Consider the following 17,192-nt stretch of genomic DNA (forward strand, 5'->3'; position numbering starts at 1 on the left):
CTTCATTTTCTCACTAAAATCCCAAGACTTTCCTTGGAGTAAGGAGCAGGATGATACTAGCAGAGAGGCACCAGAACCTGACAGTGTGATCAAGATGGGAGCTAAGCTTCTTGGAAGAGCTTTGCCTTCCATCAGTTGCTTCTACTCTTATTTGTAGTGTAGGAAAACAGAAATGGCAGCAGAACAAATTCCTGTGACTTTTGATTTCTCCTCCAAACCACAGAGAGCTTTGTTCAATTATGAATCATCCTTGAAGTCTGAGAGTGAAAACTTCCTGCTAGTGGCAATGAAGAAACAGGCTCTGTGAGGCAAGGCAGGTCAGAGATGGCTCTTTGAAGTACTTGAAAGATAGAGTGATTTTCTTCTCCCCCAGGTCAGAGAAAATTCAGCAAATGCAGCATCATGGACATTAATGAGTTGTTTTCTTTCAAAGAGATAAGTATCAGAAATTATCTCAATAGCAATGCTCTTTACTGCCATTTGGTGACTTAAATCAGAATTATTACAATTTCCTTCCTCTGTAAGTAAAAATTGCAAGAATGGGCAAAACTATTTCAAGTAGAAGATTTTGCCTCAATACATTTGCTTGTACATCTTGCAGTGAATCTTATTAGTCATCATGAAATTTTCCCTTTTTTTTTACTGCACTATTTTTGCACAGGGAAGACCCTTATCTTGATTGAAAATTATGAAATTAATCCAGCAGGCATCACTGTGGAACAGAGCAAGTTGGGACTCAAATATCTGTTCCCAAGGCTTTATATTTACTTTTCAAAGAGATACTCTGTTTTTTTAGGCAGAAATAACCCAGATAACCAAAATTAAGTATGCCTTCCAGGCTCAGCTGAAAGAACAACTTGCTAACATTCATTGTCAGGTTCTCTTCACTGATCTTCTTTTGACCCCTGACTTTTTTATTCCTTCTTAAGCAGTGGCCCATTCTCTGCCTTTTTACCTAGTAAGTGTTATTTTCAGTTGATAGAAAACTCAACAAGCTCTGAAGGATCTGACCTGCTTCAGAAATATCTCAGCTATAAGCTTTGACACTGAATGGTAATGATGTGGTAATTCAAGCCTTGCTATGCCTACAGTGCAGGGAAGTTATGCCTACAGTGAAGGGAAAAATTTTATGCAAAGTCATACAGTATCATCTACACCATCAGTCAAACAGGATAATGTTTATATATGTATAAAATGCTACAGACCACCGTCTAGTTTTCATATAATTTTGTATCACAGAAAGAAATGACCCTGGAAAATTCTGTTAAGCTGACTAAAATCCTGTTCCTTCAAGTATCAACAGACCACCCCATAACTATGGAGGGGTTTTTGCTTTCTCCAGTGGCCCTTGCTTCAAAAGTGTAGAGGTCAAACTCAGTATTTTCACATCACTCATTTTAATAATCAAACCTCAATTATTCACCAGTTCTTCCTATATCTTCTCAACACTGTATATAAATAACATCAGTTTTGAGGTCCTACAGTGCTTTGCTGAAACAACTCTGTGAATAATGCACTGATTAAGGGCAAGACTAGGCATTCTGGCAGGAGAAGGGAAATGTGAAAAAAAATCAAACCTGCTTCCTCTGCATCTTTCCTCACTGTGATGGTTGCTTGTCTTCAGAATGATCTGGGGAGGCCTTTATGTGCCAGTGTTGCCAAACAGAAGACAGCTAACCAGCAAAAGAAATACCCATTCTTCTCTCTGAAGTGCCACAATATGCTCAGAGGCACATGGGCCTCTGATGTTATCAGGATGACCCAACCACACATTACTTTTACCTATTTTGGTACCTTTCTAGAAACAGGGACATGCCACTGATTGAAGAATGCAGCCCACAGATCCAAAGAAACACCAAAATAGAATAGTTACACCAACAATATTGGTTAAAAAAAAATCTATAAAGACCTTTGAAAACTGAACCATATAGTGTACACTGAAGAGTGGTCTAGGGAATTGCTTCCTTTATGATACAACACAGTTTGTGCAAGAAGCTTCATTCATGGGAAAAGTGTATTTTTCTAAAGATTCATGGATTTCTGCAGTACAAAACCATTGAAAAACAAAAGTGGAAGAAGTCCTCTGTAGTAAACAAATGTTGACAGCGTAAAAAATTTGTGTGGCCAGCTCAAACATTTTTCCTAGTTCTTCTCTTACTCAGAGGAAGTCTGTGAATATCCTACTTATTCTTTTGCACACACAAATCCAATCTTATAGAAAGCATAAGAAACCAGAGCATGTAATATGTTTGGGAGGAAATGTTTTTACCTGTCCTTACAGTTCACTACTGTATAATGACTCTGATGGTTTTCCTACAGAGCCTGGTGTGAATTACCAGCTCACTGACCTAAAAATCCAGGGTAAAATGAGAACTGGTGTATATCTCAAGAATATTATATTAAATTCACAATAAACAGCTTTGGCAGTGAATGATGAGCTTGGAATTCCTTCCACAATAAGATCCTTATAGTCTGGTCTACAAAAACATTGAGGACAACATTTGATAAAAAATTAAATAGTCCCACTGGAAGAAACTATACTATCATAATGCTATTTTCAGGTCAATGAAAAAAATAAAAGGAAATATCACCAGAAAAAAAAAAAGGTGGGGGGAAAATATTCCATCCTATGTAAGGTCTGCCAAAATTTTTTATGAATGAGCATGAGTTACTAAAATAAGTTTTCTTCCAACACTAGATTTCTAATGAACCATACTACATATATCTGTGAAACACCAAGGTAACTGCCAGCTGTAGTACCACATTGAAATGAAGCAATGGAGGAATGGCAGTTCTAGAGATTCACCTCAGGAAAACAAGAAGATGAAGTCATTGAGATCAAGATGGTAGATTACAGACCCCATGCACACAAAGACTCCCCTCATAACAGATCTTTATCTTATTCCCACAGATTCATTTTTCTTCAAGAAAAATGTCCTTCCACCACAGAACTCTCACTTCTAGGGTAAATCTCTTTCTGGTATTGCACATTACATTATGTAAAACAGGAGAATCCATACACTGCTGACAGGACAGTTTGGATGCCTTTTGCACCCCAAGCAACCTTCAGGGAGCTCTTCCCTTGCAGGGGATGGAAACTAAAATCTCTAGCTTCACTAGAGATATTTTCTCTCCATATAAGTTGCTAAAATGATGGCAAAGTTACATCTGCAACACTAGCATCCCTGATTCACCTCCCACACTGCACACCTTATGTTAAACACAGTGAAGAATGGATAAAGTGCAAAGAGTCAGTTCATGTCACAAGATGTCACGCTGCAAAAACCAGCTGATATCACCAGGTGGATCTTTTTGCCTTCCTCTTCAGAACATAAAGAATTCTTCCTAAAGTCAAACTGAGTTAATCCTTTACTACATAAAAAGAATAGATGCTTGAATAATGGAATATGGAATCCCAGGTTCATATATATATAAACATTAACTGTGATTCCAATAGCAGGAACTTATTAGAGCTCTGGATTTCATGAGGTTGGTGAACAAATATCACCAATCTCTAAAATACATCGATGCATCTAATCAATGTTTTTCTATTATTTGTCTAAATCTAATGCTGCCATTCTCATCTGCCTGGGCTCAAAGTGTCTCACCAGACACTTATGACCTTGCAGGTTTCACTCATGCATGCTGCATACTTTTGGCTACAGGACAGGACAAATGTCCTTAGTTGAAACAGTAAGAGAAGAAATTATAACAACTCATTTTTTAGCCCAATCTCTCATTCCCCTTAACATAAAACAGCTTCAAGGTACAAAAAGCTGAAAAAGCTTTTAGTGTACTTTTGAGAAAATACTGCCCTTAGCTTCTTTATCATTACCTCTTAGGGTGGAGAACTCTTTCATGTTCTTCACTATTCAAACTTGTTTATGATGCCTACATATCTAAAACAGAAAAGCAGAGGCATGCAAGGCACAGGACTTGAGTAGTACAAGATCTCCAGGTGTTGCCCTCTGATAACACAGTTTCTGCAAGTGGCAAGGGAGATGGCCCAGGAGTGATCCACAAGGGCCAGAAGTCTGGCCACAAGAACATCTTCTAATGACAACACTTTTACAGAGGTAGGTCTTGCTAAGCAGACAAGCAGCACTCTCTTAACCACCTTTGAAAGCACCACCTTTGAAGAAAAAAACTCATTAATTCACACTGAGTACCACACAGTGGCTTTGGAAGGATACCTACCGTTGTAGGAGGAGAAACAGTAAGAACAGTTGGGTAATGCCATGAGAGAAACTCAATCTTTGTTGTGATGAGAGCCTTTGCCCTCAATCCCACATTCCTTCTCAAACATGACAGTCTTTTACAACATCATATAGAAATGAATATCACTGAAAAGGAAGGAAGGAAGGAGACACACATGATATGTGATGTGGTACTGCCCATTGGGCATAAAAGAAACACACATCAGGCATTTCCCATTCTCCTCCATTCAGTGATATGCATTATTTGTAATTCTGCACCAGCACTGAGAATAAATCACTCCAATTAGCCAATAGGTACTGGTTGAACACTGCAGGAGTGTAGCATGAAACCCAACAAGGAAGAGTTTTGAATTAAAATCCACTACCCTGCTCATGTGTATGGTCATGAGCAACAGAGAGACCAGTCCTTGGTTCTCTCTGACAGGTGGATTTCATCTGCATGAACCAAGTGATGGATATGTGCTCTGTAATGAACATGAGCCTGGTGATGTGATGGCAGGGAACCATCCCTAATCCTATGCTACAGGAAGAACCACTTTCAGTCAGTTAGATGTGTGAAAATTTGTGATCTGGTTCTCCACAGACTCACATCAATTTTATTCAGATGCTACTATATATTTTCAGGGAAAAAACTCCTGATTTATATCACTGTAAGTAGGAGGAGGATTAAGACTAAAATACTTCTAACGGAATAGGTGTTCAAATAGTTCAGTGATTAATTTGATATGAATAATTCATTTGGAAAAGTTGTTTTTTTTCCCCTAGTCCTGAACAAACCAAAGATAGCATTTGAATGTTTAAATTTTATAAGCTATTTGCAATTATTTGTGAACTACATCAAGTAATTTGTGGTCTACATATAACTCAAATAGGAAATTAGGATTATTAAATAAAACAAAATTTGCAATTCCCATATCAAATTATGTCTTTTGACTAATTTATGTAATGAGCTCAGCTAGCCTGCCCTTCATGGATTTCAAGCTGCATGCTCAATATTTGCAATTATCTGTGCAGACAGCAGTTACATAAGTCATCTGATCAGTGACAGAAACACTACCATGTGGGATACAGTCAAAATAGCAAAAGAAGCATAATCTAAATCTTTAAAAATTCAGGAAATACTGAAACATGCAGATAAAATTTACAGCTGACTCTTTTCTATTCAAAAACACAGGGGGAGGAAGATTTTCCCCTCTTCTGTAAGTGCTACTCTCCATAGATATACATGAAAGAGGTGGTACAAATGTGAGGTATTGCTTGTTCTTTATTTTTATCCAGAACATTAAGTGTGTTGCTTAATGTTTTTAGTAGGTAAGCAGCACTGATGGTTTGTCACTGGGGCTAGAGAGGGAATGGGGTGCAGCAGGAGAACAAGCAGCTTAGCACATGTGAAAGAAAGGCTCAGGAAAGGCATGGACATGGACAGCCAGTCAAGACAGCTTGAAAGAAGATTTGGTCCAATTTTCAAGTCCGGTAGGATTTCCCCTATTCTGCTTTTTGAAACATGTTTGAAGGTAGGATGTGAAAAATGACATGGTTTTGATCACATCACCCTAATGACAGCTGCTGACCCCCAGTTAAATGAAACTATGGCCTCACTGAACTGTCTGGGAGCTTGGTCTTTAGCTGGGATATAACCAGGACTTCACACTGGATCCTTACAATCGTGGCTGTGCTCTTCCTCTCTGCTCTTATTAGTCTTACTAGGTCCTCTTACTTCTAACTGCTTCATGTCTCATCCCCATTACTCCTAGGTATTTTTGTCTAGCCAACTGAACAAACCTGAAATAAGCCCAAATTTGACACAAATCAACTTCCACAGGCTATCAGTGCTCATTATAACAGGCTGTCTCTTGTTGGTATTGAATACTCTGAAGAAGAAAGGGAAAGGGACTAAAGAACACCATAAAGCACACTTAAAGCAAAGAGCCCACTGCTAGGACATATATGACAGCAGCCAAAGTACTCCTAAAATGTATGCCCTAGCTTTGACTCAGTAAAGCATGACTGTCAGCAGTGGGCATTTCCTTACTACCCTAAACTGCAGTGCTGCCTACCACTCTTAGGTTGTCTGAAACACTGAAAAGGAGATATTAATTTATCATAAATATAAAATAAAAACCAAGTGTTTTGAAAATATATCCAGATAATAGAGCAGCCTTTCCTATTAGCTTTATTAGCTTTAACTACTACCTTTAACTACTCTATGAATTCTGGACATGTTTTTCTAAAGAATGAACATTTTCATTGTCATTTTCCCTCTCTCACCTCCTTAATGTTCTCTCTACTTTGCCCAGCAGTGAAGGTGGCCATTTTTAAATCTGATAGGTACTGAATGTGAAGGACCAAAAATTCATATTCAGTCACTGAAATAGCTGTCCTGATTTTCCCCTGCACATACAAATCTTCTTTTGCTGTGGATGCAAATGATTCTAATGATATTCCTTTCACCGTCCCTGTATGCAGTTACAGCTACTGATGTTTATGGCATTCTGTGCAGGTTAAACTGATGAGTTATGAGTGAGTCTAGTTATCTGCATAGTGGCAATGATGTCTCCTCTGCAGTCACAGATGTAGACAAATAGGTCCTTAGTTACCTCATCCACAGACATCGCTACACCTGCACTTGCAACTCTTCCCTTAAACCTACTTCCTCCCCTTTATTTCACATTGTAATTCCTTCTCATGAGCACAAGCGTGAAAAATGGGGTGCAGAGCACTCTGTGGAGCATTCCCTTTCCCCCACCCATGTGCACCTTATCACTATCAGACTCCCTTCAACTCCTAGTTGCTTTTTTGTTTTCAAGAAAATTGGCAAATCTACACTAGAAAATGAAAGTTTTGTTTGGGTTAAACATTAAAGAAACAGAATGGTAAACACCACCAATTTTAACACAAAGCTGACTTTTGTCCCCTGACAATTTAAATGAAATGCAAATGATGTTCTGCCTGTGAATCAAAAACTCTTCTACTTTACTGAATGTATCTGATACCATGAAAAAGAAATACCGGTGAGTTTGAAGGCAGTACTGAAATGCATAATGCTAGAAACACAAACATTTTTTCTGAATAAGAAGGTGCTTTAGTAAAAAAGTACTTTAATGAAGGACTAATTACCTCCAAGTGATGACATTTGAAAAAAAGATGTTACAAGCAGCTTCTTACTCAGAAATTAGTAGCCGAGATCAATAAACAAAACATAAAATGTAGGCATATTATTGATGCAGATACTGATGTAGATAATGTAAGCATAATACTGCTATAAAGGGTTGAATTCTGTGAAAAAAAGCTGATGAAATAGAATAACTGGTGTTAATTCTATTGGCTGAGGCTGACTTCAAGTAGCTAGTGTTCAACCAGTTTGGTTTTTATATGGCCTTGAAACATATGCCAACTATAGCTGCTCAATCCATATTGCAATTAGAAATGGTTACCTTTGTTGATCAAAAAAGAAATGAAATGGAAGAAAATAAAGATAACATACCATGTTCACACACAAAACAAAAAGAGCTATATCAGGGACATCAGGGAAGGTGGAATACTATAACAACACATTTTATATTGTTATACTATTCCACCCACCTTAATGGAGAACCCTTCGGTGTGGCTACGCCATAGCCTTTGGAATCCAGATTTCCTCCCACTTTCATGGTGTCACATGGCTTTCGTTGCTCAATGTATTCATTCATGGTGGACTCCAGCAGGAAGGCAAACTTGCCCTTGGATTTGCGGACACGAGCTACTCCCTCTGCAGTAGTCCTAGTGAACACTGATGGCTCAGCTGATTTCATGTAGGTCCACATCTTTTCATACACTGCTATTTTTGATCTCTGGGGAAAATCAAAAACAAGTTAGAACAAAAGAATGTTGCAACGTTTCAGAATGGCACTGCTCAAATAAAATCAACCATACTTAAGTTTTCAGACATTTGAGGTTGGGAAAATCTTGGAGAAGGGTTTCATCTGAATTCCATTATTTTAAAAGAGTCAAAAAAGAAAATTATCAATACTATAGTAGCAGATACAATTTTTGAGTTTGGCTACCCTCTAGCAGTCAAAAAAGAAACCTGTAAAGCTGAATTTACTGTTAGATAGAGGAAGTTCACACAGTCAATGTGTTTTAGGGAATGATATATGAAATAGATGTCCACAATAAGCCTGTACTCTTAAAAGAAACAGTAAAATCATCTCCCCATAAATACTCAGCTGAATCTTAAAGCATTTCTATGACACCTACTTCTTCTACCATCAAAACCACAGTAGCTTAAGAAGGATTTCTGCTTTCATGATTCAGAGTTCAGAACTGACCTGATCTATATTCAGAAATGCTATACAATCTTTAAAGACATGGTTCACAGTAAAAGATGGAAACAGCAAGTTGGAGCATATACTAAAGGAAGTAAAATGCCATAAGCATCTTTCTTAAAGAATTAGATATGATTCTAGAACTGCAATATCAGTGGATTTATTTTAAAGACTCTCATCCTGCCAATAACTGAGTAAGAAATGTACTTTCTCAAAGAATGCACACAATTCATGGCTTAGAGTGCATTAGTTGGAAATTTTCCTGTCTGAGAATGCATGGAGTGACTACAGGTAAATACTTAAGCAAAAAATAAAACTTCTTCATAAAAAATTAAAGCAAATCAAAAATTCCACTAAAAGAAAGGAAGGAAATGCTGTCAGGCTGAGAAGTTTCCCATGCTCATTAGATTCACCCAACAACTCCTTTGCTTCCTCCAGCAGTAGGAGTACATACATGCAAACCAGCAGTGTGTCAGCTGAACACTACACACTGTTTTTATAATAACAGATGGCACTTGTCTTCCCCTATGTATGCTCCAAAAAGGACTTTTTACCCTAATGCTCAAGTCAGCTTTTATCTGAGTCAAGAGGAGTTTCTAGCTAAGCAAGATTTGGTCTATGAGGCTGCTCCTACACTGTGCTGAGCACTCCAGGAAAATATTCATTATTCAAAAGCCCCAAAACAAAGGGCCTTAGATTGTTTAAACAAATACTAAATCCTATAATCTTAGTATTATATAAATTTAAAATGGCTTTAAGAAGCCTGGAACTGAGCCTTTTCTATATCTGAGAGTAATTTCCCTGAAGCACTTCTTTTTACCAATTACTGAATGACTGTACTATTACTTAGAAAATAATTTGCAAGGAACCTAAATCTATCCTGAAAGTAAGTGGCATTTTACTAAAACTGTTCAATAAAAATGCCGTATAGCAGAACATCATAAATTATGCTTTCCTTTTTTAGTTTGTCTGTATGCATAATTTTATCATTCTGTCAAATATAATAACATTTGAATCAACAACAGCTGTGTATGTCCATAATCACATCCTGACTTGTCACCCTTTCTTTTCACTATAGTCACAGCTATTTTATATTTACATAATAGTGGCTGGGAGCAGAGCATAAACTAAGCCACCAATGCATTATTTTTGCTTTACACTAATGTAATTACATGGATTTAAATTTACAGAAAGAAAAAAATGGAAGAGTGTAGTAATAAATCAGTCATAATTTCAAGAGTATTTTCTTGCCTTTGTCTGCCTTCACTTCCAAACATTTCTCTCATCTTAACATCCATTACATCTATTTCTTTATAAAGGAGCCATATAATAGGTCACTTCCATTAATAACTTTATGCAGCACATAAACAGCTTGATTAGTAACAGGAAACACTGCTCTACATCAATTGAAAAAGGCTGCATTTAATTATTTTTTTGTTTTAGCATCTAGTCTCCTTTGCCAATGAAAATAGAAAAATATGGAAAGTCTAGCAAGGTATCTGCTCTCTAACATTTTCTTCTCCCAAACTTTTATTTGCTTGCATTCAATTTTTACATGTCAACTCAGAGTGAAAACTGAAGAATGAACTAACAAATATTTTTTATGATCATGTGAGAAAACATTGCAGCTTTCCCTGCAGTCAGCCAAGCTGGGATAAGTTTAATTTCGGGCTTTTCTGAGTAGAACTGCTAAAGCTAACTACTTTCTCTCTTGAGCAGTCTGCCTGGAAAATACAACTCTGACTGCATGTAAAACAGAAAACAGGAGTATATAACAGCTAACAGTATCAAAGTTCCTCTTTTTCTTTGTGTTGGCTTTAAAATTATTTTCCCTTTTCTGCTTTCAATCCAGATATAAAACAGGCTGAAGAGGTGTTCAGAGTTTCTGACATTTTGATCAGAAATGACAAAATGATGAGAAAATGTCCTGAAGGCTCATCTTCAGCCAGATAATCGCCACTGACAGAAAAGTTACACATGATTCTAATACCAAGAAGTGAATTGCTTCCAAACCCACAAAATGTTCGACTTGGCACACAATCTTCTTGTACTATTGTTTCAGTCTAGGTCTTAATTTATGTATTTTGAAAACAGCTTTTATGTAAATATTGTCTGTCGATATTTTATCTTTCTCCCTGTTTTGTGAAAAATATCTTTAGAAATAGTACATAAAGTATCATTAAGAATCACTATATTGTGAGACTAGAAATAATTTGAAAGCAGGGCCTCAACTGCACCATTTTAAAGAAAATGATCAACACAGTTTAAATTCTTGTTAGGTTTCACATTTTGCATATGCAATAGTATTTAGTATTTGTAGTTAATTTTAAAGTTTCCCTCTGTATTTTGAAAGAAAAGAAAACATAAAAAGAGCAACATTGATTTTCCTTCTTTTTTCTCTTAGCCCTTTAAGATTGAAGTGAAAAAAAGGCTGTCACCGTAGACATTTCACTCCATCGTAGTATCTTCTCTTTAAAATGAGAACTTGCATAAAATATTGAAAGAGTTTCTGTGTTTACACAATGATTTAAAAGAACCATGAAATTTTTATGACCAATAGTGTTTCTACATCAAAATATCTGATCTCATTACTTCAATACAATGGCTTGTATATGTATGTTGAAAGTCTTAAGAAAACAATTCCAGTCCTTAATTCTTTACTATTTCTTTGGGAATTAATTTTTGCATACCATCACCTAACAAATTTGCAAGCACTAGATACTCTTGAAAATGCAACAAATTAATAAATGCAAAGTTACATAAATCTGCCTGACTGTCAGCACTATGTTTTTAAGTATCATCACAGTTTCGTTCTAGTAGAAAGAACTATTTGTACCCATATATTGTGGTTACCACCTCAATTTAGGATGGACTGAAACTTGAGTTCCAAGAATAAAATATCTAACTTTCCACAAAAAGAACTAAAAGTGTGTTTATGGGCGAAACATAGGTGAATATAAATAATCGGTAGGAGGGACTGTACTCATTAAAAAAATAGTAAGACAGGGGTAGTTAGAAACCTTTTAGTGAACAGTCGAGGTACCAAGCACCATAGCCATTTCAGCTGGATCCTTCTAGAGTTCAAGTAAAGAGGCAGGTACTTAAATGTGTGCTTTATTTCAGCACAACACACCCATCTCACACAGGATACACAGGGCTGCTTTTCTTTCTCCAGTGTCTACAGAAGAAATCTAGAAAACTGGCTTAAACTGAACTCCTTGAGCAGTTTCATGATGTGAAGGTCCAATCAGTGTGTTTGTTAAGTGAAATCTATATCTTATAAATCATCTTTCTGCAGCTAATAGAACAGATTTACAAGTACTTCTATGGGGATAGTTGTTGCAATAAAAAAGGTTATTTCACTTGAGACACTGTCTTTGAATGGATATTGTCTACAGTTTCCAAATGGCACTGAAAATTTTCTTAATGGTTTACTGAGTTCAGTTTGGCCAAATTAAAAACAGTGAAGGTGCGTGTGAGTACCTAACAGAATTCCTTTCAATTAGGCAATTAGAAGAAATTTTCATTCCATCTTCCTGACCTCTAAAAATCCCTTAATCTTCATATTTCAGCTAAATAATGACCTAATTAGCTGTGCAATTTTCAAGGAATGGTTACTGGCTCACAGCATTTATTCAGAGCTGTGTTTAAACACTGAACTCACTTCGGTCAGCTGAGCTTAACTTTCATCTGCTGGAGTCATGAAATAAAGCAGGAAGGACTGTTTATTATGTGCTGCCTGTGATGTGTCCAAGCTCCCTGCTTTCCAGCTGGCAAATGATGAGGATTACATACCAACCACACTAATGCAGGAAAGCAAATGACAATGAAGTAATCAATAGAGACAGCACAGGCTTATGAATGGCTATTTATGCTGTTTCCTAATGCTCCAACCACATCCCCTCGAGTTAAATTTTCTCTTTATTATCCATCTGAAAGTCGGCAAATTAAAAAATGCATTTCCTGCCTACCACCCAAGACCCTAAAGCAAAATGCACACAGCCAAATCCATAAGCAGAAACAAAACCTGCAAGACTCCACTTTGCCATCATAGACTTTCAATGCTGCACATCACTTCAGTACTGTAGCTTCACAGGAATCGATAGTGTAATGCTGCTTTAATTATCACTTGCTTCAGTATCCCCCCGGGCATCTCTTTTGCATCTCTTTTTTTTTTTTTGACAGGATCAAAAAGCTTTCCACAGATTAAAAAACTGAAAACTCCAACAAATGGTCTTGTGGGGGTAAAAATGTAGCTAAAGCATTTCAGGAGTTACAAAACCATACTGCATATAATTGCAAAGTCACATTATTTCACATTTCCAAGCATCTTAAAAGAGTGGTTGGTAGGGATAGCTGGTCTAATGGACGTGCCAACTTACTCTGAAGAACTCTTTGGTTGACCCTGAGTCCAGTGTCCCGTAAGCAATTTCAGTTTGTTTGGCAAGGTCTTCTGCACTCTCTATGGGGGAGACCATTCTCTCAACAGTCAAGAAAGCAGCGAGGTTAGCAGTGTAGGATGAAATAATGATGAGCGTGAAGAACCACCAGACACCTCCGACAATGCGACCTGAGAGGGATCTAAACATGAATAAGATAATGCACATTTTCCTGTCTCTTGAGCCACGAAAAGTGAGAGAGAGAGAGAGTGAAGGCACCATTATTGCTGAACATTTGTCATTAAGCAACAATCAATGGGAGGAAGATCATTTGCATTTTAAATATTAATAGATGCTTCTACTCTAGAAACTTAATGTCTACAGTGTAGTCCACTGTACCGATGTGTATCACACATACACAGAAGCTTAAATCCTTTTGGACAGTAATCTCAGTGTTCCTATTATTTAAGGACATGCCTAAAAATAGGAAAAAAGTGTCAAAAGATACTGGGTAGGTAATCTCTTTTTGGAGACAAAAGTAAAGCATGGTAGCTGAAAATAAGTAGCTTTCTCAGTTTCCTCTTTAAAAAAAAAATGCAAAAGGCTTTGCATATGGATTATGTCAGTTTTAGGATTAACATATTCCTGTCACCCAAACTTCACAAAAATTCCACAAGCTACTGCAATCATTCATTGAATATTCACATTTTTCTTCTTTAGGAAGCAAGAATTTTTTGATAGAAGAGACATTTCTGTTGAATAAAAAATTGTATTTTCCTTTTCAATACCTGCTATTTGATGAGAAGGTTGTTGAGGAGCAAGGCACATCCACTCTTAATCAGTACCAGTTTTATTGCTAACTTCAATAATAGAAGGATTAGGCCAATGCTGAATACTCAAAATTTCACTGCAAATGGCTAAAATGAAGCCTTTAAGTTTGAAAGATTTGGTCATAATATTTAATTAAAAAGCTTTAGTTACTGCCCACTAAAGTTCCAGAACTTCATAAATGTTGAGAAATTCAGGACTGCATGTATTAGACTAATCATTTACTAGATTATCATATATTATAGGACTAATCATGTATTATAGAACTAGTAGATCTGAGGCATGTCCTTTGTTGCTCTAAAAGCAACACAGAGTGGCTTCTCAGAAACAGTCAAATATTGTCTCTCACAGACAGGATATTTGTGAAGCAGCACTGTAGAACTTGAAACAGAAGTGGGACATTCCTTGATGCAAGGCAGATATTCAGCACAACTGTGTGCATTTCATGGTTGCAATGGAACTAATCTAGCAAGAACACAGTTCTTCAGAAGTCAACCCAGTGGAATTTCCCCTGTGTGAACCTGCTGTTTCTGACAGCTGTTTGGGGTCTATGCACATTGACATAGGAAAAATAATAGTAATGACTGAAATTTCAACTAGATTATCTGTTGCTCTTATCATGGCTATTAAAAAATAAAAAGAAAAAAAATAAAAAGAAAAAAAATAAAAAGAAAAGGTTGAAGAATGGACTTCAAAACACTGCCAGGAAAATTAATGAAAGAAGGTTTTATGCATCAGTGTTGAAGACAAAATGAGAATTTAAAAAGATTTGACACAAACCTTGGGGAAATATCACATCCTTGTTGCATAAAGGCACCCAGGGAAAACCAGAGGCTGTTGAATATGCCAAACTCATTGGGAGGCTGGTCACTGGGTCCTTCTTTCCCATCCTCTGGTTCTTCTGTGTGCCACTCATATGGACTAAACCTGCTAACTAGGAACAGGACCACACTGACACCAATGTAGGCAAAGACTATGCACATCCAGATCTCATACGCCAAAGGGTCCAAGAAGGAAAACACTCCTGGTTTAGATTTCTGGGGCTTTTTGATCATAATGGATATCCCCAAACTCATAAAAGGCTTAGAAAAATCAATGACCTCTTCTCGTACCAAAGTGATGGTCAGAGGCGCAACAGCAATCTCTGCTTTCTATAAAGAAAAAAGAAATATAGATGTATAGATTAATTGATGTGTGCTTATACACTTGGTAAGCAGCTAATTCCAAAGGTATGTTATTAACATCAGCAGGACACCATGGCTTAAATGCTCTTTGTAGCATTTTTCTCTTTCTTTCTATCACACTCTGCATTTACTCAATATGATTTCAGTAAAACATACACATTGCAGGTTTTTATTTTACAGAATTATACAAATACTTAATTTTTCTGGTAAGGAGTAGACTCTTAAATCTTATAGAGGTGAGCAGCAGTATAGGAAGATCATTTTAGGCATTAATTTAGATTTAAATAAAGGAATTCAAGAAAGAATGAAAACTGAGAATTACCTTATTGTCACTGAATGTATAGAGACTTTTTAATTGTTATATTTTGGTAAGACATAATAATATTTTGAGGTAAAGCAGTTCATAGACTCAAGAAAGCTCCAAATGGCATGAGGCTGCAAAAGTGATTGACTGTTGCTGTTATTTCACCAAACTGCAAAGAGCTGTCTCAAGGGACATATAGCCTAATAAGATTGAATTAGGTTTTAAACAGCAAAAAATGGCAAGTATACAGGAAATAGCTGTGCCAAATCATGACCTAAAAGGAAAATGTGCACTGAATCCATTCCCACTAGTGTCAGGAATATTTTTAAAATGTATTTCTAACATGTTTTTTGGATGACGATGCCAATCTTGAATGAATCATTATTGATGGAGGTGATTATGGCTGCTAACAATGATGTCTGTATGCACCATAAAATATCGGAGCTAAACTAATGCATTGCTCTTCTCTTTAGGGATGCTTACACATTAAGGTTTGCTCCTTGCCTAGCCTTGCCTTTTACACTAAAGCTGTCACTGCAGCAGTGCTTCAGATGGGAATTGTGTGGGGACCTGGGTCAAAGGATGCACCTTGAGAGGGGGACAGATGCAAGAGCTGCTGAAACCTGTGTCCTGTTCATCACCGTGGTGCTGTGTCTAGGTACAGCCACAGAGCAGAGCCTGTGCTCTGTGACCAGTGTGGACTTCTATACAGCTTATGGGCTCAGGAGAGTAACTGCATTTTGTGAACACTTTGTGGTTTCAATGAGGTTAAAACATGCTGAAAAATAAGGATGTGCTCAAATAGTTTAATCCAGTGTTATGTAAATAGCTCGTGTGCCAAAGAAAATATTGAAAAGGAGCTTATTTGTCATGTTACAACTTTGAAACAGGTAAACGCATTTAAATTAATTTGTGGTTTTTATTTTATGTGTTAATTCATATCAAGCCATAGATGTTTTATTGAATTTAATTTTCAACCAATATTGGGTGGTTAAAAATTAAACCTATTTTGACAGCTTTGCAATTGTAAATAATTCAAAAGAATTGACTCATTCAATGGCCCAAAAATGCACATTTGTATTAAGATGGCTGTATATTAATCATCAGATTATATCTGTCATTCTGAAATAGCTGTGATGTAAACACTTCTCAAAATTTTATATAAAGATATTACATTTTAAGCAATGCATCTGAAATCATAATTTTGCAAAGGTATCAGAAATTACCTCTGGTGCTAATGTCTCAGGTAAACATCATGATAACACTGCTAATTCTCTGAATTTTAATTTACATTTTGTTAGACAAGGCATTTTTTAAAAAATTGGCTTCTTAATCCGTTGTGATTATCTAAATCAGGCTGAAACAGATGTTTTATGAAAACAGCTATTCTATGAGAAGGGTAACATGTCTAAAATATAAAAATATCAATATCAATATAAATATTTTAACTAGCCTGAAAATTAGAAAGTAAACAGTTTCTGTAGTCTAAAGACAGTAGGATGGTTTGAGCTACTGGCTTTTCTGCATATTTTTTTTCATCTTACTCATAAGTAGCTTTTCTCCAGAAGAATTGTTTCCTTCTTTAGAGTCAACATCTTTTGTATTTCTAAATTTTAATTATTGAGAATGCCTAATCTGGAGTCCTTTGATTAAGCAAAAGATTCATGGCAACTGTGATCTCTTCCTGCCAATCCTCTCTGTGTTTGTCATATAGTGGTATCTTCATTAACACAGTGTAAATGACAGACATAGTCAGTGGTCTTCAAAGGTGTTGGCTAACAGGGTTTTTTTGTGTCTGCAGATTTCTACTGGGGTTAAAAAAGGGTTTTTTCTACTTTTTTTTTTTTGTGTCTGCAGGTTTCTACTGGGGTTAAAACACAGATGCCTGGGGGTTGTTAGTTTTCACAGTGTGAGCTGGAAAAGTGACTTCCCCAAGTTAGTGTGAATTGAGGTGGTTTTGAATACCTACTTAGTAC

At 36.6% G+C, this 17,192-nt stretch overlaps 1 protein-coding gene across 7 annotated transcripts in view; it reads right to left on the reverse strand.

Moving 5' to 3' along the window:
- Positions 1-17,192, reverse strand: part of GRIA4 (glutamate ionotropic receptor AMPA type subunit 4) — a 215,581-nt gene that overhangs the window by 34,975 nt on the left and 163,414 nt on the right. For all 7 annotated transcript variants that reach the window (XR_004981264.2, XM_036393816.1, XM_036393727.1 and 4 more), the window contains exons 11-13: positions 14,509-14,879; positions 12,904-13,102; positions 7,800-8,047 (exon numbers count right to left, since the gene is read on the reverse strand). Coding sequence is in view for 6 of the 7 variants with exons in the window: in XM_036393816.1 (XP_036249709.1) it covers positions 7,800-8,047; positions 12,904-13,102; positions 14,509-14,879 (818 nt within the window). In the remaining variant the exon portion in view is untranslated. The remainder of the gene's footprint in view (positions 1-7,799; positions 8,048-12,903; positions 13,103-14,508; positions 14,880-17,192) is intronic.

The sequence above is a fragment of the Molothrus ater genome, chromosome 2 (genome assembly GCF_012460135.2).
Source record: "Molothrus ater isolate BHLD 08-10-18 breed brown headed cowbird chromosome 2, BPBGC_Mater_1.1, whole genome shotgun sequence".
Taxonomy (NCBI): domain Eukaryota; kingdom Metazoa; phylum Chordata; class Aves; order Passeriformes; family Icteridae; genus Molothrus; species Molothrus ater.